This window comes from Etheostoma spectabile, chromosome 24 (genome assembly GCF_008692095.1).
Source record: "Etheostoma spectabile isolate EspeVRDwgs_2016 chromosome 24, UIUC_Espe_1.0, whole genome shotgun sequence".
Taxonomy (NCBI): domain Eukaryota; kingdom Metazoa; phylum Chordata; class Actinopteri; order Perciformes; family Percidae; genus Etheostoma; species Etheostoma spectabile.
Window position 1 is genome coordinate 942661 of NC_045756.1, and position 25695 is coordinate 968355.

Consider the following 25695-nt stretch of genomic DNA (forward strand, 5'->3'; position numbering starts at 1 on the left):
CAGCCAGGACACAGTTCAAGCTGACATTACAGTGGGCTTTTGTGTTGCTTTGTATATCAATAAACCAACGTTGTTGTATTTTAAGAGATGAGCACTAATGCAGGGTGGCTACAGCATAAATCCAGGTTTGAAATGTAAGTTGATGTATCATAAGACACATGTTTACTAGTGCTCTACCCCCAGAGCCCTGCTGCTTTGTCATTTCAAAGTCCATCTAATGAAGAAGCGTTCCATCTGGGATGTCAGGTGAAAGCAGTCAACTCTGATTTGTCTCCCTCTAGCGGTGACGTGGTTTTGTTTGGGATCATTTCTGAGCTCATTTAAAACTCTAAATATTGCTGCTCTTGAGGGGGGACAGAGTGTTTATTCAACTTTCTTGCTTTGGTTTGACCACAGTCACTCCAAAGAAAGACATTTATTCCACATCCATAGTCAACAACAAACAAATTATTTGCAATTTACAGTCATATGTTGCATTTACAGTTGAAGTTTTTTAAAAAGGAGATAAAGGTTTTCGGTTGAAAGCGTAAATGAGTTCCTGCACAGAACTTAATAATTTAGGTTCAAGCATCCTTTTCAGTTTTTATTCCATTAAAGTTAAGAACTAGTCATTGCTATATTAACTCTTGCCATATCTCGGCTTCTGAACGTGCATGTACTGGAAAAAAAGCCCAAATGAAAAGGTTTTTATTGGCTATGAACAGTTCTTATGCAATCTGCTCTGAGACCACATCTCTTTAAGCTTTAATATTATTGGCTCTTTTTCCAGTTTATGTAAGTTTACAATCCATCTAAACTCCTCGTTTTCATTCACGTTTCATGTTAGCACCTCAGACTTTATCTTTTCCACACACATGCATTTCCCTGTGGAGTACTGGTGCTCCAGATTGTACATCTATTGACAAGGTAAATAAATTATGTCCTACCGGTCACACAGCTGTAGCAGACACAGCAGATACTTTAACAGCTTATGGGAAATGCAGCCATGTGTAGAAAAATCTAACCATCGACTTGTATGCTCACAGACAGAGGAGTCCATATGCTATAATTTTCTGATGATGATGTTACTCCTCCAAAAAAGGGCTGTTTCTGTCCATTTTGCGTTTGTTTTAGGAGAAGCACACAGGGCCAATGTCCAGGCCAAACTCCTGATCAGGCTTTCCAACATCCATTGGGGCCACGTCCACGACGGGCAGCCTGGCCGAGGTTTGAGTCCTGTACTCAATCACTGTCTTGCCCCACTCTCCGTTTGAGATCTGAGAGAAAAGAAAGCCAGATTAATCAGTAAGAGTGTCTTCCAATCCCTAGGATTGGGCATCATTTTAATTTCAACAATTCAGATTCCGATTCTTCCTTTCAATTACGGTTCTTATCGATTCCGATTCTTTGAGGGATGGTGTTGAAACGAGTCACATGCTCCATGGCTGCAACACGACAAGCGCCTACGGAATCCAAAACTTGCGCACGTTCACTTGGAACCGATAACTGATTACAAACTATATCCATCAAGGAACGATTCCCAGTTGGAACCAATTCCCAATGCCCAATCCTACCAATGGCTCTCGGTTGAATCTGAGGATTCTGTGAGGACTTACCGAGCAGCCGTCCTCGATGACGGTGTATCGGAGGCGGTTGTTTCCTTGAGCTTTCAGGTCCTGGCCATTGGAGCCTCGGAGGACCAGCGCTTTCTTCAGGTTGGTGCTCTTCACGTCTTTATAAGCCACGCTGTTCCTGCAGTGGTAGGTGATGCTCTGGTGAGACTCTTTGGACAAAAGCTGCAGCAGCTTCAACTGAACCGCCACCGCATTGGGCTGCTCCTCCGTATTTCCATAGCGGAACTGAAATCAGATGTCAAGTTGGCATGATAACTAATAAAACAACCCCAATAAAGATTTTAAAGCTTCCACAGAATGCACAAGTCTTCATTTCTTACTCTGGTTCCACTGTTCATGTCTGCTCCATACCAGACGAGTTTGTTGGCACTGGGAATGGATTTCGTCCACCAGGCTTTGCGGGGAACGTTGGCCGGATTGGCGGAGATGCAGGTCTCACCACTTTCCATATTACAGAAAACTCTGATGGCATCTTTTGTGCTTCCTTGATTTGGATCAATCCAGTACTCACCTGTATCAAATGTGCAAGGGTAAATAAATAAATCAATCCATCAATAGGTTTGGGTACATGTATGGAACTTGGGTAAAAAATATATAAAATAAGAAACAGAAAACTGAAGAAAAAGAGCCCACCGCTTTGTTTGTGAGGGTAGCACTGCTTGATGTCCTGGCAGGTTTTGGCGGGGTTCATATTGCTGCCGTCAGGACTTCGGAGGTTCCGCAGATGTCCGCTGAGGGTCTTCAGCGTGGCGTGGACTCCCGTGTCTGCACGCAAGAGGACAGAGTTCTTATTGGGAAGGGCTTCATCTCTATTCATCTCTGGAAGAGGAGGAGGATCCGCAGCCACATCGTCCTCGACAAACTCCACAGCTTCTGGCACGGTGCCTTTCCCGTCGTAATCGTATGGGGCAGCGAAGAGGTCTTCCATAACTGTGGAGGGTGGTCCGGGGGGGCCTGGGGGGCCAGACGGCCCGGCATCGCCAGGCGGACCCTGGAAAAAAAAATTTGAGTCAGGAAACAAAATAACTGTCATCTGCTTCAGCTAATGAGGTGTAAGTAATCTCAGAATGATGTGTCCAAGTGAGCCTTTAACAGTGATTGTTTCATGTTTCTCAGCCGAGCCGCTCTAATAAGGACAATGTTTAGCTCAGCGAGTTTACTGATAACACAACATTAAAGTCACTCTGAGGATAATACCAATAAGATGATTGTTATAATGTAAAAAAGTAATCTTGTGTCACATGTGCGCCGATGTCCCCGATGGAGCCTCTGCTTCCGGGAGCGCCCATTGGCCCAGGCTGACCGATGTTCCCTTCCTTTCCAGGGGGACCAGACACTCCTGGAGGACCCTAGACGGTAAAAGAGGGAGTCACCCCCACTGTAAAATAAGGAAGAGCTGCACGTAGACTGATATTAAAATTCCCAGCACTGTGATATTTTACACCTACCCTCGGCCCGGCTGGTCCAACAATACCCGTCGCTCCTAACTCCCCTTGTTGGCCCTGAAATAGAAATAAATATGTCAATATTTCAGTATCAATGTTTCCCTGAACTAACTAGACATAGCAGTATCTGAAGTATTTTGAGTGGTCTAATTTATAAACATTTTACTTACAGTTGTTCCTGGCAAACCATGGAGTCCAGTGAAACCTCTGTGTCCTTTCTGACCCCTCTCTCCTTGTTCTCCAGCTGCTCCTTTCTCTCCCTGTGGTCCTTGAGGGCCCTAAAATGAGACACGGGAGGACAATTAAACACATGATTGGAAAACATTGTTTCACAATGATCAGAAATTGTTAAATTGTATTTTTTGAGGAATCAACAAGGTAAAAAATGTTCATGCTTACCACTTTTCCCCGTACTCCAGGTGGTCCTTGGGGTCCAGAGGAGCCTCTGGCACCCTAAACTCAAAACAAGCAGAAAGATCTGACAGAGTTGACTTGGCAACAGACAGATATGTGGTTGACATTTTATTGAATTGAGTTGTATTTGTGTTTGAGGAACTCACGTTATCGCCTCTCTGTCCTGGACTCCCCGTCATTCCCACAGGACCCTCCGTCCCTGGAGACCCAGGAGCTCCAGCCAGACCCTCTGGACCACTGTTGCCCTTATCTCCCTGAGAACACACACACCAGTGAATAGTACACACAGCTGTATACAAGGTGCCATTAACGTGGGGGACTAAATGTGCCATGTATTTAATCTTACCCTTTCCCCTACGAGACCGTCCCTCCCAGGAGGCCCCTCGGCTCCAGCGATTCCCTGATAAAACACAGATAATGACTTGGTTAACTTCCCACAGGGAAAACTTAAAGTTCAGAAGTGTGACATAAAAGCTGAGTCATCAGCAAAGAAACAAATACATTGATGCGTTACAGAGATGAGATTTCTATCTTAATTTAGTTTGTATTCAATTGTCCAGTTGTTTTCCCCAATAGTTGTTTTCCTTAAAGCACTTGTTCACATGTCGCTGCCATATTAAGACCATGAAATCTGTAAAGATGTTTTGGACTTGCAGCAGGAAAACGGTTAGCTGCACATGTGAAAAACAATCTGATATATTATTGCATTTTTTTAGATAGTTTGGCTTTGATATACCATATTTTGAAATGACTAGAATAAATCAGAAAGTCTGCTTTTGGAGCTGGAATCAGAAACCCAACGTCTTTTTTCAAAGTCATACAGTGGTTTGTGTTTTCAAAAACAGCAGCACTGACTGAAATTGACTTCAAATTTAAAAAAAACATCAGCTTGACAAACCTCAGGTCCAGGCTCTCCTCTTGGCCCCGTGGCTCCCGGTAAACCAACTCCACCAGCAGGCCCTTTGCCGCCCTGAACTCCAGCAGCTCCAGCTTTTCCAGGTGGACCCTGAGGAGTAGATAAATATAAATAATGAATCAGTTTCATCACCAAATCCTCAAATCGCTCTGTGTGGCTAAAACAAGGACCAGCCAACGCTGTCAGAAGGAAGACGTACAGCAGGACCGGGCAGTCCCAGCATGCCTGCTTCTCCTCTCGGTCCAGGCTGACCCACAATCCCTCGCTGTCCTGAGGTGCCAGCAGGTCCTGGAGGCCCATCAGGCCCCTGACATAGAAACACATCAACAGACAAGGTGAGAAAAACTTTGTCACATGTGACAGAAGTTTGTCTTTGACAGGGCAGGCTCAAATGATAATAAATAACATAAATACAAGAAAATAAAATATACATATAGAAACAGGGTAAAAACATTGAGAGTACAAACACGTACACAACGCTAAAACAGTGCAAGAAGAAGCCATTGAAACATCTCAAGATCTGTGTATCCGACTCAGCCCAAACTTAAAGACAATCATCTTACTGGAGCCCCGTCCTCTCCAGATTCTCCCTTCTCTCCAGAGCTGCCCGGTGCACCCGAAGGTCCGCTCTCTCCCTGACGTCCTGTGGGTCCGTTCTCCCCAATAACCCCATGAGGTCCCTGCTTTCCTGGAGCACCTATAGGCCCGTCGGCGCCAACAGCACCCTAAAACACACACACACAATCTTTTCTCTAATCCAAACTTTGAAAATACAAAATGTGACTTAATGAACCCCGTGCAGGTATGAGACTGACCCACTGGGAAGAGTCTTATTGATATCATGCAGATTGGTGAACTTTTAGAAGCAATGAACTCACGACAGAGCCAGCTGGTCCAACTCCTCCGGGCAACCCAGGGAAACCAGCCGAGCCCTGTGGGAAGGAAACACTTCTAGTGAGATTGATATAGAGCATTTTATGGCCTGAAGGAAATCTGTTTAGGAGAAACAAACAGTACGTGCTGTTTAAAGAATTCAACACAACATATTGCATACATACATGGATAAATACAGTACAAAGAAAAAGTTACATCACTCTGCATTGACATGGTCAACACAAGAGCCCACTGCCTGTTGTACAACACATAACAGTTGTCAGGATATGTGCAGTAAGGGTAAGCCGCCTTATCAACATGAAATTCTGGTAAAAGAAAAGTAAAAATGTACATGTGTGTGTTTAACGCAAAAGCAGCATTTTAGGGGTCAGGCTGGTTTGCCATTTAGGGCTTAAATGGACGGGGACAATCATAAGACCTAGTTTGATGATAATAATAAAGACTGTGGACGCACCAAAGTCATGAAGTAAGAAACAGCACATGTTGAAATATGGAGTCTAACTCACCATTGCACCTTGTGTTCCTCTAGCACCTTTCAGTCCAGTCACACCAACTGGTCCCTAGAAACACATCACACACACACACACACACACACACACACACACACACACAGTTGGCAGAGTAGCAGTTGGGGACGGAGCCAATGTAATCAACTGACTTGTTTGACATGTTTTTGACAGTGCGTTTACCTGTCCTCCAGCTTTCCCAGCCATCCCTTGGGGTCCAGGTGACCCTCCCTCTCCCTTCAGTCCGACCTCGCCTGTTTCACCTTTAACCCCAGGCTGACCATCAGGACCCTGGGACCCAAACAGCAAGGTTATTTAGCCTTTATTTGGTTTATTCATGGGTATTCATGACTGCCCCGTCTTTAGCGGCCACTTACAGAAGTCCCAGGGAAGCCGACAGCACCGGTTGGACCAGGCTCACCAGAAGAACCCTGTTTATTTCGACACATACCCACACACACACTTTATGAAGAAGAAAATGGACGTACAGCCAATCAAAGAAAACAATTTTTTTCCAATTTAATTGTAAAATAAAATGTTCCACTGACAGGGATTCCTCTTGTGCCTCGGCGTCCTGCAGGTCCTTGTGGGCCCGTTTCTCCCTGAATTAAAGGAGCAAATAATTTCAATAAAATGTAAACAATACTTTCCTAAAATATGACATAAAAGTTTCTTTTTATTCAAACCTGGATTTAACAAAGTCCTTTTACAGAGGGGTGTCCAACTTTAATTCAAAAGTGGACTGCTATAACTCTGACACATACGCAGTTCTTTTTCTCAATTTCAGTCAAATATTGTGTCATTTTTTGGGATTTTGCGGATTATTTTTCACCTTCTCTCCATTGGGTCCACTGGGACCAACAGGTCCAACAGAACCAGGAAGACCCTTTGAATAAAAGAAAAAAGTATATTAGAAGTAAACTATCACTCATTACACAAATCAATATCATTACGGTAACAATAGTCTTACATACTATCCACTGTTAGTAACTGGTAGTTTTATATGCTCGTTTTATGTGTTGTTTTATTGCGTCATCTTGTTTTCATGTGCTGGTTTTACTGTCAAGTGTCTTTAATTACCATGTAAAGCTAAGTCTAAGTCTAGTCTAAGTCAAAAGCGCTATATAAGAAAAAAATAAATGTATTATTACACAACAGAAAGCTGAATTGTAAGATTGCCAGCCACTGCCTGTGAATGTGTTTAGTCTTAGTGCCGTCAGGTGAAACATTTCTTCTTCTTGTGTCCTGACGACTCACCCGTGCTCCGTCAGCTCCGGCTTTCCCCTCGGCTCCGCTCTCTCCAACAGAGCCCTGTCAGGAGAAGTCAACCTTATCAGTGCCTCAGGTTCAACACACAATAAACTCTTCCTCTCTTTTCTACATTTCCCAGTATTACTTTTGACAAGACCCCAAAGACCTGGCTCAGACTTGATGCATCAAACACATGAGGACAGAGAAATTGGGACATGAGTAGCAGATATGCTGCTCTACTCAGGGTCATGTCAGTGGAGGAATCTTAAACTTACTGCATCTCCCTTTGGGCCTGAAGGTCCTGATAAGCCTCTCTCCCCTGGCATCCCCTGGAGTCCTGGACCTCCTGGCTCTCCGGCAGCGCCCTTTGGACCAATGCTACCCTAAAACGTACGGGAGAAAAGTGTCACAGATAAGGTTTATTGTAAATAAAAATGATGTAGGGTTTTGGTTCTTGAAGAGTCAGGGTTGCTATGGTTCCAATACCTTGGGCCCATCTGGTCCTGGTCCACCCGGACTACCTTTGGGTCCATGCAGACCGTTGGGTCCGATTTCACCCCTCTCTCCTGGTGCGCCTCGTTCACCCTGCAAGGACAACCACAATTTAAGAGGCTTGAAGTAAAGACAGCTTACACCGCACATTGAAAAGCTTACTTTGCTACACAAATATTTTACTACACAAAAATACAATAAGGAGAATAATACAACAAAGCTTAACAGTGTGTAGCTGTAGTGCGTAGTTTCTGTCTCCCCCATGAAGAATTAATTACTGAAGTGATGACAATAAAACTGTCACATGATAGGAGCGTCACATGATACAACCGCCTCCACACAGTTGCTAGTAGCCAAGGAGGACACGGAGTATTAAAAAAACATGATGGGCTTTTTTAGAAGAGGTCATTATGTTCATTAGAGTTTCTGCGTGGGAAAGTCGCTGGACGCCACAATCTTGTGGACATCGTCACACTGAGAGATCCAGAGAGAGTCGGGTGCAGCTGAGAGTCTTAATTGGCTTTGTAGCAACTCATTTAGCAACGGCTGGAATCTAACAGATGTTCATTAATATCAAAAGGTTACGCACTAAAGCTTTAGGTGGTTTTAAAAGGGGCAGGAATAAAAAAACAAATCCAGGTAATAAAGTCATGCAAAGTCATGAATTGGATATAAAAGGCAGGACTAAAAAAGAATGACAGTTACATTATGACGCGTAGTTTCTACTAATATTTACTTTCAATCCACAAAAAAAAGAGTGTCTTGGCAGCTTTTCATGATGTGTTTATTGCACCAGTTGATAAACCCGATACATAGAGCAGCCTATGTGAGGAATGGTAACGGACTTACCCTCGGCCCTGTAGCTCCAGCTGCTCCTGCCTCTCCAGCAAGACCCTGGGAAAAACACATCATGCTTAATGTAATATGCTGAAAAGAACTGCTGGGTATACTGATGACACATTATTGTTACATATAGAATTTGACGGCTAATCAAAACAAATTAAAATGTAATCTCTACAAAAACCGTACCTCAGCCCCTGGTTTTCCTGACTCTCCAGGTGGTCCTGGCATCCCGGGCAAACCCTAAAAAACACACAATCATTTTTTATTTTTTTATTTACTGCTAATAACAGAAATTACATTTTCATTTACATGCGGAAATAAAATAATGTATATCATTATGAGATGTACCTGGAAACCATGCAGCCCCTGTGGTCCCTGCTCTCCTCTCTTTCCTGCAGGACCCTGGAGGAAAGAAAACAGAATGTAAAATCCTCTTGACAAGGTGTTATCACATCACTGATGATAGATGCTTACCGCTGGACCGGCTGGGCCAGCAGCGCCTTCCTCTCCGTCTTTCCCATTCACCCCCTAGAAGACACAAACAGCATCTGTCAGGACATTTGTACTGATGATTGTAGGATTTAGTATGCAGTAGAGATGCTCCGATACATTTCCTGCGTCCTGATACTAATTTCCTATACCGAAACTTGCGTATCGGCCGATACAGAGTACCGATACGACACCAGGGGGTCATATTTTTCAGTTTTAACTGCTGTATATTTTTGTCCTTGTAAGGATGTAATATGATTTATATCATTATTGTTTCTTTGTGAAACATGAACAAACACATCAATGAATGCAGTATAACTTTCTTGTTTTATCCAGTTTGACAGTCAGTCATGATGGAAAAAGAACATAAACAAACTACTTTAACGTAGATTTTGTTAAATTAGGTGGCATCATATCGATGCATGAATCCCAGTTCTTTCCGATACCAGTATTTCAGGCAGAATCAGAGGCTTTTCTCATACTTTGTTAATGGAACATCTCTAGTATGAAAAGGATTTTATATCAATAATAAAAACAACTTGCCCGTTGGCCTGGAGGCCCCGAGCTGCCAGCTTCTCCGGTCTTCCCAGCATCACCCTACAAATCAGAAACCACAGAAGTCATCATCTGATCATCTGCCCAGTATCTCTCAATTCATTTAAGTTACAGTACATAAACATATACTGACAGCGAAGCCTTTAGGGCCCGGCAGACCCATGGGTCCGGCTGAACCTCGGTTTCCTGTAGAGCCAGCTGGGCCTGGCTTGCCATCGTCTCCCGCTGAGCCCTGGAGAGACCGAAGCAAATGTTAATACATGCACGGGAAAATACCTTTCTATTTCATTGTTTTGGTATGCTGTGAACGTAAATGAAAAAAAACGTTTGGCGTACAATTGGTCCTTGCTTTCCCTCTGATCCCTGGGCGCCAATCAGTCCCGTCAGACCCTGGGAATCAGACACAGATACAGAACAACATTAGATAAACCTTATTCTGAAGCCACACCTCATTCTGAAAAGTTAATATTCAAAAACTATCGTTTAGTAATTTAACATGGAACACTATTACTGATATTTGTCATTTTATTAAATGTAGATTTGGTGCAGTGCAAGGCCTGTTTGGTCATGATTTTTTATGTGAAGCTTGAAATAAACAAAGCACTTTATGTTCCTACTCACACAGGTTAGAGGGAGGGGATTGAAAACCATGGGAGAATTTACCAAAAACTGATCGTAACTTAAAGAAGAGTTGTTGTGTGAGTGTTAACACTGGGCTGAAAAGCAGTATTTCACCCCAACAGTGACATCACAGCGTACTGACCACTTCTACATCACTCTATCAAGGTGAACAGTTAAACCACTCCACGACGCAAAGACTTTCTGCCGATGTCAAGTTGCTCAAACAAACAAAGTTTTATTACTTCCAAAACCGAATGACGACATCGGATATGTCTGCTTTACCCGAGCTCCTGTTAAACCTGGCTCCCCATTACGTCCTGGATCTCCATCTAAACCTTTGGCGCCGGCCGACCCGGTCAGTCCTCTTTCCCCCTGGGCTCCCTGATGGAACCAATGGCACGGTTGAGAAAAATCACAATTAACAACAGAGGTTCGATTCTGCCGTTGTCTGCATTTTGATGGGAACTCACCTTTTGGCCTGGTAGTCCATCTGCACCTGGGAAACCGCGGTTTCCTGGAGCGCCCTACAACAAACAAACAAATGTTTCCACATTGGAGTATCAGGTCGAAAGTAAGATCGTGAAACATACTCTCCGATAAAAAAGGATGGAAAAGATAAAGTCAAAGTTGACTCACTGACTCCCCTGGAGATCCTGGAGGCCCGATGGATCCAGCATCCCCTCGGGGGCCACGCTTTCCGTCCTCTCCCATCGGGCCCAACGGACCCGGAGCACCATGGTCACCCTAACCCAGCAACCAATAATCAGTCAGTCTCCTCCAATCAACTTTCATGGTCTTTGTTTTTAGGGTGGTAAAGGGACTTACTCTTTCTCCCTTAAACCCAGCTTCTCCTTTGAATCCAGGCAGTCCAGCTTCGCCCTGAGAAACAGGATCAAAACATTAAAGCTACAGGTAGCAGAGATGGAAATGGAGACAGAGTCATACTACAGGGCTAGAAAGGTACCAATTGGCCCTTTGGTCCGGGTGTTCCTGTCATGCCCTGGGGGCCGGGGGGGCCGGGTGCCCCCAACAGCCCGGCTGGACCCTGGACGCCTGCTAGACCCTGGGGAGAAGATACAGATTTCATAAAAACATTCATTAAAAAAGGTTATATACGTAACTTTTTAATGTTTCTGAAACCGTGTGATTTTTCATCTGATAATCATAAATAACCTGTGACAGCAAATGAGACTATAAGGGAAAAGAACGCTGTTTTTTATCTAGTTTTTATTAATTCCTTTGCAAGGGTCAGATTTTCCCCACAAAGTCACTAAATGATTTACGACACATAGTAGCAAGTAAAGTAAGTTACCGTATGCACCGATGCATTGGTGACTTAATTCTCTTATTGTAAATGACTGATTTCCTGTCTGAGAAAAACATTCATCGCAACTCCATAACCTCCTGGTGTAGCTAACTCTGTGATATACAGTGGGCGATGAAGTCCTGTAAAGAAAAGACCTTTACAACATTATATAGACCAAACAACTGAAAGTTTAATCAAGAACATGACCCAGAGATTAAAAGATAATTACAATAGTTATTAGTTGCTGCTCCAACTCAGTTAAGTTATAATATATCAAAAGTACTGCTAATTATTGTGTGCTATTAATTATCAAAGCTGTAACATTTGTGATTTTTAACATTTTTGTTAGCCAATGCATAAAAAGTCAAAATGTCACCATGAGCTGTATAAGAGTGTTTTAACACTTATTTAAAACAGCCGCAAGAATCAACACCAACTGAAAGTTACATATAACAAGTTCCACAACAGATTCACAGGCTTCAAAAAATGATAGTACATAGTTGTACTTACTGCTTGGCCGCGACTGCCTTGAGCTCCATCAGGTCCTGAGGCACCCTGATAAAAGCAAAATATTAACTCATCATAATAGTCAAAGCCTGATACAGTCTAACACCAACACAGGTTTGAAAGAAACGGCAACAAAAGACGGAGTGATGACATTGAACACACCTGCTGCCCCTGTGGCCCGGGGGGGCCTACGTGACCAGCATCTCCTCTGGGTCCCTGCTGTCCTGGGCTTCCTCGGACCCCCGTCGGCCCTGGTTCTCCCTGCACCAGAACTCAGATTCAGTACTTTTTTCTAAAAGCGATTTCCAAGGTCTTTCATTAAAATTTAGGAGCTCAGATTTTGGCATGGTTTGGGGTTACACGTGATAAAACAAAAGACTTGTTTTCTTCTACTGATCCTCGACACGCTGCTTTATCGACAGTTATCTGTTCCGGCTTTCATCCATCGGCCCTGCTGGATATCGTGGGGCATGATGAACTGAAGTAAGGGTCAATGAATGTTTGTGTTTTGCAACCGTCACAGTACTGGTTTGGCAGTTCTGCCAAGATCTCAAATTTACTACGAGAGAATTCAAGATTTCTCTGTCAGATAAATAAGACCCAGGATAAAAATGGGTTCATGTTGCGTCTCCACTCTTCTCGAAGTGTTTCTAGTCTACAGTACTACAACATTGTCAACAGTCTCACCTTCATTCCTGGGTTCCCGGGAAATCCTGCAACACCGGGGATTCCTATTGGGCCCTGTAGTGAAAGGAACTTTCGTTAAAGATTAACAACTAGTTGCTGGGTTAGCTTAGTTGGTAAGTCAGGCACTTATATATATATAAATAAATAAGTGCCTGACCTGAAAAAAAAACTTGACGTCCAAAACTAGTGATGCATTAAAGTAGACTATTATGTAGAATTGTAAATAATAATGCTACACTTTGGGAAGTGTGTAAACTCCTTTCCTTGCAAAGAGAACGGCGATAACCTTATTTCCCAATTTATCTAAGTACATTTCTACAGTACAGAGAAGTCCTTACCAGAGGACCGGGTTTGCCGACGTGGCCGGCTGCACCCCGTTTGCCCTGGAAGAGAAAGAAAATGTCTCAATCCTGCAACATCCTTTTTGCGCTTTCTCCTAAATGAATAAAGAGGTTTTGCTTTTCTTACCACAGGACCAGTTGGTCCGGCTCGGCCTCTTTCTCCCTGCATGCCCGCTGGTCCCTGAACACAACACAACACAACACTAGCTCAGCATCTGTATGAATGACATCTGTATGAAAGGGTGTGGTGATCAGTTGTGATGTACTGTAGGTGTTACCTACCACTGGGCCTGGAGCACCCATTGCCCCCGGAGTGCCAGATTTACCCTGCAGAGTGCAAAGACACCGAAACAATGCAGGTTGGAAATGTGCAGTTTAAAGCAAAAAAGAAACAGCTGATTAAAGATTTTCATATGACATTAGGAACAGGTCATTACGTGAAATCATTTTTGATTCTTAGCAATTTTTGGCTTTCACACACAACTCTTTATAATAATCTTAATATATTAATGACACAAAGAATTGTCCACTTTGAGAACCACAACATTAGGTGACAACTATCCACCTTGGCTCCAGCAGGTCCAGACTCGCCTTTTGGCCCAAGAAGACCGGCATGTCCCTGTTGGGGAGATTTAAATACAGTAAACGTACATAAACGCATGAAACGTAGTCAGGAAAAGTGAGGCCTTGTACCACTTTTGATCAGGGAGCATGCATTGCTAGGCAACAGTGTGACTTACCTTGTGGCCTTTCAGTCCTGGGTGACCTGGAAGTCCCGGGAACCCTCGTTGACCCTGAAATCAAGCACACAAAAACACACTGGGTGAGAAAACATGTCTACAAGTCATAAAAAGTGGTGTCTGTTCATACATTAGATAATATTACACATAAGAGTGTCCGCAGATTTAACTCCACCCCCTCTGTTTCCTCAGGACAGGAATCAGAAGTGGGGTGGCAGTAGCATAGGGAGTTGGGTGGGGAGCCGGAGGGTTGCTAGTTCAAGTCCCAGTGAGGACCAAAGCACAGAGTGTTGTTATCTGTAGAGATGCCAGTTCACCTCTGGCCACTGCCACGTGCTCCAAAGCAAGGCACTGTACTCTGACGTGTGTGTGAGATTTCTAACAAAAACTGAGTGTAAACTGTATTTACCCACTGGGGATCAGAATACATTGTTAGAAATTATTCTTTTTTTTTTTTGGAAAGGTTTTATTGCCTCAATAAGTACCCTTATGTGTAATTCGCCTTGTTAAAAGCTGCACACTAACGTTAAATATAAATATGAAATAAATAATACGATACAGAAAAACAAATATATACATACAAAGTAACTGTTGCATTATAAAAAAAAAAAAAGTCTGAATGGGTTGAGTGCATATTTTGAAAAAAATATATAGTATATATCCAGGGCTTGGGGTGAAGTCCAGGGCTTGATTGTGCTACTTGGTAAGTATTATTGATTTTATAATGTATGCAATGTAGGTGTGAATGCTGGGAGGTGATTGGTTACCACAGATCCTGGAAATCCTGGTTCTCCCGGAGCACCGTCAGGTCCAGGTTCTCCCTGAGCAGGAGAAGTGAGATGGATTATTACTGATATATAATTGCTGAGATTATGAAAAGTATATTTTGCATTTTCAAGAGGATGCATGTATGCTTGACTCACATCAGGACCAGTTTTTCCCGGAGGCCCATCTTGTCCTCGATGACCCGGCTCACCCTGGGGACCAACCCAAGGAAACGTCACTTAACTTTCACAAAATTCAGCAGACTCAAATGTTATTCTAACATCGCAGGTTTAGAAACACTAATGGCTCCCTATAGATGCTCGATGTGGATATATGAGCATTAGATATGAAATAACATATGGAGAAGCAGAAATGTCCCTACCATTGGTCCTGGATCTCCACCCTCTCCTGGGGTTCCCTGAACTCCAGGTGGACCCTGAACAGGAGATTAATGATAGCCACTTATGATACATGGAGATGTACAGAGTTCGTACATCAAGTCTGATGACAGAAGGTGAAAATCAAATCAAAATTAAGCCTTTAGATATTTGCTATGACGCCAAAACTTACTTGACTTCCAGGCGAGCCTGGGGGTCCTCTTGGTCCAGTTTCACCCTGAATAACATTTCATACAGTGTTCTTAACACATTATAGCATACTTCCAAACTCTGCATATATGTTTGGCGTGCAGTACTCACGCGTGTTCCTGATACCATCCCAGCCAGACTAGACTTCTCACCGAAACCTGAAGCCATCTGGGACACCAGGTTGCCCTTTTGGGAATAAAATTAATTCAGATAAATGTTCAAACGCTGTTAAGATAGTGCTTTTTCCTTTTCTATGAACAATGCAGATTTTGTCTTCGACTCACCCCAGGGTGGGTGGGATGGCCCGCTGGTCCTGGCTCTCCAGGATTTCCTGGCACACCGGGCTCGCCGTCAAATCCTGGAGGGCCTGCATATCCCTGCAGGGTGTATGGGGGAAAATCATCAATGAGAGGCAACATAGTAAGACTGAGACACCACCATACTGCACTGAGTGCAACCAACACTATTGGTTTATTTACATTGTAGCATACTGTTTAAGCAGTTGCACATTTTTGTATTCCCCTCCTGTATATATTCAAATATTTGTCATTATATTTTATTACTATTATTTCAAGTATATTTCATGTGTATTGCATCTATGTATATTGTACCCTAGTATTTCATTTATATTCTGTGCTGTGTGACTGATTTTGCTGCTGTAACACCATAATTTCCTATTTTTTGGGATCGATAAATAAATATCTATCTATCTATCTATCTATCTATCTATCTATCTATCTAGTACATTAAGTAAGAATCCGATCTCTGGCAGCCATATTGGTAGGATGTAGAGCATACTTACCCGTCTGCCTTTAAAGCCTCTTTGTCCAGTGGATCCCTGAGCTCCTGGTGGACCCTGAACCAGAAACACAAGGATGAGAGAAACACATTTTACACATATAAGATTTACTGTGCACAACGACCACACAATCCATCATCTTCAGAGTGCTGTTAGAAGAGTGCTACGTTACAGTCATGGTAAACTATGATTATTCCAAAATATAGGCCCATCAATCTTTGCACAGAATATTGCATTTATATTTTTATTTATTTTGCTTTTCTAAAAAAGGTCGGCAAACAGTACTGCAGATATTGCACTCTGTCCGGGTATTTCTAAATATTCCAAATATAACCACTATTTAGTGCCCTCTAGTGTCAAAATGAGTGCATAGAGCTCATTTTAAGAGAGATCATTCCTAAGAGCCTTCTGCCAGCTATTAATTATTTATTAACACTATATATATATATATATATATATATATACACAAAAATTATCAAATTATACACATTAACAAATGCCAGATGAAACAATGGAGGGAGTAAAAACAAGAAAAACCCACCGGGGGGCCTGTAGGTCCAGGGAGCCCCACAACCTGAGGGTACAAATAAAACAGCTTTAAGACCTTGTCGCCAAAATACATGGGAAAGAAAAAAAGAAAAAGAAATTATTCATTGAAAGATAGTTTTTTATTTTTTGAATTGCATGCAACTGCTTACATATGGGATATCACCTGGTTCACCTTTCTGTCCCTGTAAAGAAAGTGTTAACAATTTGTTTTATTTTAAGAACAATCATTTGTTAACTTGTTTTAATTATGAATCCATGTCAGAAGGAATCAGGACTTACCTTGCCCATAATTTCTTGGGGAAAACACAAAAAAAGATGAGTTAATTACATGTATATATATATATATACGGGTTAAGTATATATATATACTTACCCCGTACAGTGACATATGTACACACCTAATCCTAAATGATAATTTAGGAGCTTTCTGTGGCTCTCTATGGGACAGCTGATGGAAAATAGCCTCCAGGCTAGTTCTGGCACATTTTACATATACGTATTATTAGTGTGCATAGTCCCTGAAAGAAAGAAATAATCTACTGCATTTATCATTTAGCGTAAAAGATAGTTACTGAAGGATTAATACGCTAATTAATTATGATTAATTGTCGTAACACCCTCTGAAAACCTTGCTGCGGTGATGTGAAAGTGTAATTTTTTTATTTTAATAAAATCAATAAAAGTAATTTTTTATATTCAATTTTTTTTTATTGACAAAGTGCAGTAAGCAGAGAATCAGTTAAGCAATAATAGAACATGAACATCAAGTGTACAAACTTATGAGGATAAAAATAATGATTTAAAAAAAATAAAAATAAAAATAAAAACTACATACCAGGCAATACTGCCACGTGAAAGCCTAGTGGCTCTTAGAAAAGGACCACACCATAAATACCTTGGACAACAGGTAATTCATCTCACCTATCCTCCTGCTGGCGCTGGCGAAGCTGTCACACACGGGGCAGCACTCCCCCTCGGGTGTGGCGACCTTCTCGCAGTTTGACAGCAGCTCGCACTGCACCTCGTCACAGAGGGCGACGCCATTGTCACAAACGCACACGCGACAAGGTTGGGGTTTCCAGATGTCGTTGTGCTGGTAGACCTCCCCCTCGACCGTGCAGCTGTCCCCTTTCTTCTCATCTGCAGCTGCAAATGAGGACAGATGTTTTAAAAGAAGCACATTCTAGGCCTACTCCCTCAATAATATGATTATAAATATAAATTACCTGTTATAGGGTCTGCACTGGGAGTGGATGTGGAAGCTGCAGTTAAGCACACAGGGCAGCACTCGCCCTCGGGGGTCACAGTTTGACAGTCCCCGAGGTCCTCGCAAACCACATCTTCACACACAGCGGTCCCCATGTCGCACACACAGATCCGACACGGCTCCGGGTTCCACATGTCATTGTGGGCGTAGACTTCTCCGTTTTCTGTGCAGGTATCTTTATAAAACAGAAGCAGAGAAATTAAATTAAATTAGTAGACCTATATGGGGTTGGTTTTTCCGTTTCTTTTTGAAAGTGTCAACCATGTACCTGAAATTCAACAGTCAAAGTTCTTCTTGCCAAGAGTTATGAGAAGATTGTTACCACGCAGTTTTGACCATTTCCAGGCTTTATGCTAAGCTAAGGTAACCAGCTGGAGCTTCTAAATTTGGCATCCAGAAGTTGAGAGTGGTACTGATCTTGTCATCCAACTCTCGGTAAAAAAAACGTGTATTTCCCAAAATGTTATAAATTCTAATGACACATTCTCTAAACACAGTGTTTCTCAAATGGGGATACATGAACCTCTAAGGGTACTTTGGAGTACTGCAGAGGGTATGTGAAGATTTTGCAAAAATACTATAATTCCTAAAATAACTATACAATAATAATGAATGAATTAAGTTATGGATTCTAAACATTTGAAATGTAGCATTTAAATGTTTTTGTTTTAAAAAAGGTTATTGTTTAGTGAATCTATCACTGCCGGCACTTTATTGCAGCTCTTTGTATAGACTTTTTAATTCTACCAACAATATTTTGTGGTACATTATTGAAAGAAATTTGAGAAACACTGCTCTAACATGCTGACTTAATGCCAGAAATAATTCTAAAATAGGTAAAAGTCCATTACGCCCCTATGTGGAGATTTGTTGTGATTTTAGCATCTTCCAAATTACTGTGACAGCAGAAGCTATTGTTTGTAGAAAAATGGTACAATGCTGGTGCAGCCCACTAATCTCAGTGGGTAGAGGGGTTGTTATGGAGTTTCCAAAGTCACACATTAAATACAACACATAAGGGCTTGAAACAGTGCATCGAAGAAAAAAGCAATTCATTGAAATACTTAACGCCTTAATTGGTGCTAAAATATAGAAAGCAACTCAGACTAAGAACAAAGACCAATACATGTTGCAATTGCTTAATCTTAAGTGCATATAAAAGGGCAATGAACACCATGACATTGGACATGGTGTAGGAGGCAGCCGTTTCCCAGAGGAATACACCTTATTTGGTACACAAGTTACTCTCAACTTCTTTTTGTGTAGCAGTAAATTGCAACCAATGTTGTTGCTGCACAAAAGTTGAGAAGTGATCTTATTTGGCAAAAAGTAATGTATTCCTTTTGCAAACTGACAGCCCAGTCAAAGGGAAACTCTGAACACAAAACTGTAGCATTAAGAAAGAAGATCATTTAAAGGTTGGGTGCAGAGGATGGAGCCTGAAGAAGAGGGCTTCAGGCTGGGAGAGATGACAAAGAGCACCAGCAGTCCTGACACAGACGGGGAAGACTGTCCGGACTGCTGAAGGTGAGGGAAGTCAACCCAAACCCTGCAAAAAAATAACCAGGATGCATCAGCAGTTACCAGTTTCAGTGTCTGTGTAAGGCTGCCACGCGGCAGCCAAGCACACGGGGCAACATTCGCCCTCTGGGGTCTCAGTGGTCTTGCAGTCACCTACATCCTCACACACCACGTCCTCACAAACCACCATCCCTATATCACATATACAGACTCGACAGGGCTCTGGCTTCCATATCTGATCGTGGGAGTAGACTTTGCCGTCTTCTGTACAGGAATCTTTGTGAAAAAGAACAGCATCTGACATCAGTACCCAGAGACGCTCCTTGTCAGCTGATAGTGTATCACATTATGCATGCCCTTTGTAGGTTATCAGGAGAGATCCAATGCATGTATACTCATTTTCTGATATTCTATTTTATTTACATGTTATGCTATCAATCAATTAATCAATCACCTGTTGCTGGTTTCTCAACTTCAACATGCCATAAGTACATCAAGTGTGCAGTCAGTGTTCTGTGTGATTTCATTTTCTGAACTTAGCAAACTGTTCTAGCTGTTCTATTATTTGCCTTTAGACCACACTATTAATGATAATCTAAAATCTCATTGTGAAGATATTTTTGCGAAAGAACCAACTGTCAACCCTACAACATCGTCGCAATGATGACATTGAGGTTTTTTTGGTCAAGAATATCGTGATACCTGATTTTCTCCCAGCCCTGTAAGCAAGCTTTCACAATTCAGATGGTATAGTAACTGATTTCAGTGAAGATGGCTTAAAATGTCATGCTTGTTGTAACAATGCAACAGTACAGATAAAAACATGTAAGAGAGAAAATAATGGGATGAAAACTTGAAAGAAAAACACAATCGTGACGAAATGGATGGACTTTTGGGTTTTTGACAAACAAGAAGATCATTGACAAGTGATGGGGAGGGATGTGAAAGAGGTAAAACATTCATCTGATCACCTCTTGCACAGTGACCATTCCAGAAAATATAAAAGTCTATTTTTAAACCACACAAAAATCCACATAAATACCCACCTAGGTGGAATTTGTAAAGGCGGATATTTTATGGAACACACAGACCCACATCTAAATCTGCTCTGCCAAATATTAAATATTTATTACCAGTGCCATTGTCCGTGCTAGGAGGAAGATGTGGTGCTGCAGTGGAGCACACAGGGCAACACTCGCCCTCTGGGGCCTCGGTTGTTTGGCAGTGACTGAGCTCCTCACATACCACCTCCTCACACTCCACAGTACCTGTGTCGCACACACAGATCAGACACGGCTCTGGGCTCCATGTCTGATGGTGGGAGTAGGCCTTTCCATTGTCTGTGCAGGTAACTTCATGAGACAGAAGAGCTATCAGTAATGTGGACAATTCCCTTTCAGCTGGCAGTGATGGGGTTTTCAATCATGAGACCTACAGCAGAATGTGTGCAAATTGTCCTCAGCTATAGACCATCAAAACTTCCAGAAAATCCAGAAAAACCCTAGATCTACTCCCCTTTCCTCACTAAATTATATAGAAATCTAGCAACAATAATATCTGGTCTATTATAGCTTTGTCTAAACTTGTGCTCCAGTGGAGCTAATCCAGACTCCACAAGTATAAACCAAGAGAAAACAATCATAATTCGTGTGGGCCTGCAACTGCTCAGAAGCCTGTAAACACAACAAGGGGAAAGCTGGTTCCCTCAGCTTAACTTGTGGAGCCTGTGGTGAAATCAAGCAGCACAAGCATCTTTTCTGACCTCAATGGACAAAGCTTAAAGGAACTCATGTAACTTTTCCCACCAGGTTGTCTCATTGGAACTACTGCTAATAGTACGGGTTCAGCCTCCAGAGGAACATTACCAGTAGTCTGCATCTAGATGTCTCGTTGTGAACAGGTGTTTCAGGTATTCTAGCTAATTAGAACCAGGTTGACGTTGGGGGGGAGCTCTACACTTTTGCCAGACTCTTTGGGGCTTGGTTTCCACGCAATTGTAATTCGGCCAACACTTCGAAAACTGAAAAGATTCAATCAAAAGTTGACAACAGCACCTGCTGCTGTCCTAATTTCCGCAACAGCCTGAACACTGATGCTAAAAACACAGGCAGCATTCCTACAGGATCCTCACTGGGACAAAAGAGTTAGAAGTGACAAAAAAAAGCAATAGATATGATGCTGCTCCGGGCTTTCCCTGTTTTTCCTGTGCAGTTAAAACTGTATCTTTTATGTATCTTCCCCAGGTTTTAAAATAGTTTCTAACAAATTGGGGGATAGTTTACCCGACAGGATTCCTGATACTTTCAATGCTTTTACACTTTTATTCCATCACTGCAGCTCACTGGACTCCATATCTGATGGTTGAAATAGACCTTTCCATTTCCTGTGCAGCTGTCTGAGTCAAACAGAGCAGCAGTTCACATCTGGACCTTGTGCATGTGAAGCGTGCACACCACTTTGAAGCACTCCGAAGATCATGAAACATTTGCTGTGTGTAGGAGACATAAGTATTAAATGTGATAATTAATAAGAGATTTCTTAAAGGACAGATTCAGTATCCTTTCAATAAAACCAAAGCAGTAGAATATAAGTCGGCAAAAGTGAACCAGAAAGGCAATAACACAATCTAAACGTTGAATTTAAATGGTATTGTTTGATTTAAGATTGTAGAATTCCACATAAAAACCTTTAAAAACACACCTTAATACATCACAAGAAACTAACTAGCCTGACTGTAATTTCCCCATTTGGCCAGCAGGCTGCAGCCGTCACCAAGCACTGCAGGTGTAGGAAGTGATTCATTCATGTTGCATGCAGAGAAAAAGACATACCGTACACTCAAGGCCAATAAACTCTATAACTGTATGACATGAAGCCTCATAATTATGACCTACTCGCTTTAAAGGGAAATTCCACAGATTATAGCCCTCTAAATCAGTTTATTTAAACTGTTCATATAAAGCTGTCTGTGGCTCTGGAGGGTGAAAATAACCCTCAAGTCATCATGCCATCTCGAGACGACATGGGCATGTACCAGGCAAGGAAATTACCTATTGCATTATGGGGATTGTAGTATCCATCTGATTTAGGAGCTTGCCCTCGACTAAAAAAAGAATGGTATGTCAGCGTTCGCATCATCTTCAATCCATTTAATCTTTCTCTCACAAGTCACTTAACTTCATAGAAATTAATGCAACACTATATTTATCTTTCACTTTACACTTTTTTTTCCCGATTGCATTTCTACCAAGGTTTCAGTCATGTGCAACACCAGGCTTATATGTTTTAACTTCCTATGTGGACCAAAACACTATATGAAGAGATCTTGTTTTTCATATTTGAAACATCTTAGTAGTGAAGTGAATGATTGATGTAAATCTGACAGCTGATAATAAGACTGACAGCTTTTTGATGAAAAAATATGTGATTGCAAACACCCTCTCAGACACTTTCAGGCAAATTGCCTTTGAGCTGCACTTGTGCAAGGCACTTAGGCAGTCAGGGACTAGACTGTGGTTGGACTTGACAGCTCCTGGCTGTGAATGTGTCTGTATGGAAGTATGTAATCATCTTTGCACCAACAATGTCTGCAACTGTAAACATAAAACAAGATCAGACCTATAGTTTTCATGTTCGCACATTATGGAACACAAGGTCAAGATTATAGTTACCTCTCAACACTATCACTATAATGCGTCTATGGAGTCTTTCATTTAGTTACTCTTTGTGTGTAAATGCAATTAAATCAAGAAAAAAGGAATGTTTTTCAAGAAAGATTTAGACACTCAAAAAATGCCATTGATTCAATCTGATTTAAAGAAAAAGAAAAAAGTCTGTAAAGCTAAAACAGTAAAAAACTCAAAGTCGACTTTTCAACAAGCAGCATTTTCTCTACTTATTTAATATAATGACACAGAGAAAAATAAATGTCTTACTGGTTTAAAGTCAGTAAAACCAATAGTAGAAACGTTTTTTTGCTTTGCATTTCTTTTTTACGCGATGTGTACGCTACTGGTCAAGGATCAAAGGCCTGAGAAACAAAGAAAAGTATCAGGAAAAAAGTGCAAAACTAAAGAAGAAGAAACGGGAAAAAGCAACAAAAAGAAATGGCCACCTGCTACGAACTCTGTGAGCATTTTTGAATCTTGGCAGTTTAGTGACGTCCTGAGTACTAACTGTGGCGGAGCCTCTCCCCGCGAGGGAGGCTGGTTTTCAAAAGCTGGAGTTATTTCAGTGGAAACCACAGAGGCTGGATTATACGTTGGGCTTGTATAGAAATTGTGGCTTGCGTTTATTTGGAGACCACAGAGGTGCCACACCCGGAGAACCCTCCTGCTGCAGCATGTATGAGACAGCAACTCCAAAATCAATGAGCTGGAGGTTTATTCAGTAGGTCGTTAACAAGGCAACAGAGGTTTTGTTACAAGTTTTAGATCATTTTCTATCCTTCTGCAACTGCCTTGTTTTGGGAAAATTGCTCTTGGTCTTTATACTTTTATCCTGCAAAAATGCATTTATAGTACTGCGGTTTGCAGATAATGTATATTATTACTGAAGTTCTGCAGAAGGTTCAGATGCTCTACTAGGGTCCAAAATTATACTTTTTAGCCACTTAAATGTGTTTATGGCTCGGAAATACAAAATGAAAGCAATTTTCATGACTAACTGTGGACCTCCTTTAAAGTGGAAACTGTCCACTGGTCTCTGACATTGTGGTTTGCAGACGCCTAAACCTCCTCAGCGCAGGTTTATTATTAAACCATATTTACATAAACTGCACCTTAGGCTAGAGGTTCCCAAGCTGGGGGGTGGAAATCCTCAAGGGGTCCGGTGGATAAATCACAAGATGACTCATTTCTTGATTGATTTTTATCATCTTTTTCTTATTTTTCTAAGTTTTGCAAACAGGTATCTAAGACAACCACACACTATAATTATGTCAAGACATAATGCAGTTTTCTTGCAAAATACTTGATACTTTCAGCTCTCCAGGCCTTAAAGCTTTTAAATGAAACTATAGAAGGAACATACATTTTTACATTCATTAGATTCTCACTAAGATCATAAGGGTCATATCTAAAAAGCCAGAAGGTATGGGTACCACTGGCCTTCGCTGTACACGGCAGTCATATCCCAATGAATGGCCAATTAAATCCAATATTGAGTTTTAAAATTTGCCTTGAAACCTGTGAAAACATGTGGAGAGAAATACAAATTAGCTTAGCTTGAGCCTGCTGATGCTGAGTCCCACCATTCAAAGTCAAACTGAGTCAAACATTCCCATCCAAGCCAAGAAGAACAGCAAATGTTAAATCCCCATGTTGAGATCTGAACAAGATGTCTGCCAGTATCATAAATCTCAGACTGTTCAACAACAACAACAGCAACAACAGCTGACACACCTGGCTCTGCAACAAACGTCTGAATTCATCTTAATGTTTAATGAAGGTGAAACAGTATTAATTTACTTCATTGCAGTTACTTATTAAGGCTTATTTTATTTGTTACTGTTTCTATACACTTGGGGGAAAGACAGGCCTGTAAATGCAGGGACTCACAAGTGGTTGAAACATGATTCTAAATGCATTCATGCAACAAAACGTTGTGCTTATTTTTCAGATTTTCATCTAATATTCGTGGTCTTTCTTGTGAATTGCGGAATAATTTCACCCCCATGTTTCCCCCAGTCTTTATGCTAAGCGGCTGCTGGTTGTATACTGTTATGTACTCTTTTATAAAAGCAAATAAGTGTACTTTCCCCAAATGTCAAAGAATTTCATTAATTACACTAACCACACGTTCTTGTTGGTCAGTGGGTGGATCACATACCCCCCCCCCCCCATTGTTCATGGCTGTGCATTTACTTTCATTTGACATGTAGCCTACATTTTGTAATTAGAATAGTAGCTTTAACGTGGTCGTAATTACAACAGCAGCAGCAAAGTAGTGTAGGGCCAGGTTAAGGTCCTACAGCCATTTTTAACATCCAAGTGACCTCACTGCAGCCCAAATATTCTAATAACCCAGTTTGTCCTGAAAAAACCCGATGTTCATATCTTGACTGTAGACAACAGGGTTGATGTTTTACAAGCTTTTTTATCAAATAAATCCAGACGGACAATGAACTGTAAAAATGGCCTCAGGGCTCAGAGGGTCTGAGACCGAGAGACTCGCCCACGAGCCTAAACAGCACCTCTGGGATTTTCTATCCAGCCTGGAACTTCCAGCCTTTTTCGGGGTCGTTGAGCATTATATCCAAACCCTCACATCCAAGAATTATCCACTTTATGTCCATAATTCATCGCGTTTTGGCTCATTTATGCCGCTAGCTCGCGGATCCGTGTCTGCTCTCGTGTGTTTAGGGAAGCAAAGTCAATGGTATGCCCATATATGGGAGACGACGTCATCCAAGGAGTACGGAGGCTGAAAGAGGCCAATCCTCCCAGTCGAACTGTCTAGTAAGCGATCAAAGATGCTATGGTATACAAGATAGATATCTACCGTTTTATAGAGCATTGTGGCCTCACTGGTTTGAGATTTGGCATGTATTTATATTATATAGTATATATTTGGGCCTTTTTTGAAGA

General features: G+C 41.7%; 1 protein-coding gene across 5 annotated transcripts in view; it reads right to left on the bottom strand.

Moving 5' to 3' along the window:
• Positions 1 to 344: 344 nt before the first annotated feature.
• The window catches only part of col5a2b (collagen, type V, alpha 2b), a 27236-nt gene continuing 1885 nt past the window's right edge, over positions 345 to 25695 (bottom strand). The window contains exons 2-56 of one of the 5 annotated variants that reach the window (XM_032506207.1): positions 19172 to 19384; positions 17547 to 17762; positions 17242 to 17466; positions 16600 to 16613; positions 16470 to 16502; positions 16313 to 16345; positions 15775 to 15828; positions 15257 to 15349; positions 15084 to 15158; positions 14956 to 15000; positions 14768 to 14821; positions 14544 to 14597; positions 14388 to 14441; positions 13621 to 13674; positions 13446 to 13499; positions 13166 to 13207; positions 13008 to 13064; positions 12878 to 12922; positions 12540 to 12593; positions 12015 to 12113; positions 11856 to 11900; positions 11004 to 11102; positions 10865 to 10918; positions 10676 to 10783; positions 10510 to 10563; positions 10322 to 10420; positions 9755 to 9808; positions 9552 to 9650; positions 9407 to 9460; positions 8849 to 8902; positions 8723 to 8776; positions 8561 to 8614; positions 8381 to 8425; positions 7526 to 7624; positions 7315 to 7422; positions 7046 to 7099; positions 6621 to 6674; positions 6337 to 6390; positions 6166 to 6219; positions 5972 to 6079; positions 5789 to 5842; positions 5267 to 5320; positions 4952 to 5113; positions 4588 to 4695; positions 4371 to 4478; positions 3819 to 3872; positions 3619 to 3726; positions 3458 to 3511; positions 3229 to 3336; positions 3062 to 3115; positions 2855 to 2962; positions 2247 to 2604; positions 1934 to 2124; positions 1596 to 1838; positions 345 to 1256 (exon numbers count right to left, since the gene is read on the bottom strand). In XM_032506207.1, coding sequence (XP_032362098.1) covers positions 1110 to 1256; positions 1596 to 1838; positions 1934 to 2124; positions 2247 to 2604; positions 2855 to 2962; positions 3062 to 3115; positions 3229 to 3336; positions 3458 to 3511; positions 3619 to 3726; positions 3819 to 3872; positions 4371 to 4478; positions 4588 to 4695; positions 4952 to 5113; positions 5267 to 5320; positions 5789 to 5842; positions 5972 to 6079; positions 6166 to 6219; positions 6337 to 6390; positions 6621 to 6674; positions 7046 to 7099; positions 7315 to 7422; positions 7526 to 7624; positions 8381 to 8425; positions 8561 to 8614; positions 8723 to 8776; positions 8849 to 8902; positions 9407 to 9460; positions 9552 to 9650; positions 9755 to 9808; positions 10322 to 10420; positions 10510 to 10563; positions 10676 to 10783; positions 10865 to 10918; positions 11004 to 11102; positions 11856 to 11900; positions 12015 to 12113; positions 12540 to 12593; positions 12878 to 12922; positions 13008 to 13064; positions 13166 to 13207; positions 13446 to 13499; positions 13621 to 13674; positions 14388 to 14441; positions 14544 to 14597; positions 14768 to 14821; positions 14956 to 15000; positions 15084 to 15158; positions 15257 to 15349; positions 15775 to 15828; positions 16313 to 16345; positions 16470 to 16502; positions 16600 to 16613; positions 17242 to 17466; positions 17547 to 17762; positions 19172 to 19384 — 4883 coding nt within the window. In that variant the 3' untranslated portion in view covers positions 345 to 1109. Of the gene's footprint in view, positions 1257 to 1595; positions 1839 to 1933; positions 2125 to 2246; positions 2605 to 2854; positions 2963 to 3061; positions 3116 to 3228; positions 3337 to 3457; positions 3512 to 3618; positions 3727 to 3818; positions 3873 to 4370; positions 4479 to 4587; positions 4696 to 4951; positions 5114 to 5266; positions 5321 to 5788; positions 5843 to 5971; positions 6080 to 6165; positions 6220 to 6336; positions 6391 to 6620; positions 6675 to 7045; positions 7100 to 7314; positions 7423 to 7525; positions 7625 to 8380; positions 8426 to 8560; positions 8615 to 8722; positions 8777 to 8848; positions 8903 to 9406; positions 9461 to 9551; positions 9651 to 9754; positions 9809 to 10321; positions 10421 to 10509; positions 10564 to 10675; positions 10784 to 10864; positions 10919 to 11003; positions 11103 to 11855; positions 11901 to 12014; positions 12114 to 12539; positions 12594 to 12877; positions 12923 to 13007; positions 13065 to 13162; positions 13208 to 13445; positions 13500 to 13620; positions 13675 to 14387; positions 14442 to 14543; positions 14598 to 14767; positions 14822 to 14955; positions 15001 to 15083; positions 15159 to 15256; positions 15350 to 15774; positions 15829 to 16312; positions 16346 to 16469; positions 16503 to 16599; positions 16614 to 17241; positions 17467 to 17546; positions 17763 to 19171; positions 19385 to 20938; positions 21105 to 25695 lie in introns of those variants that run through there. The other 4 variants (XM_032506208.1, XM_032506210.1, XM_032506209.1 and 1 more) reach the window with 4 other exon arrangements.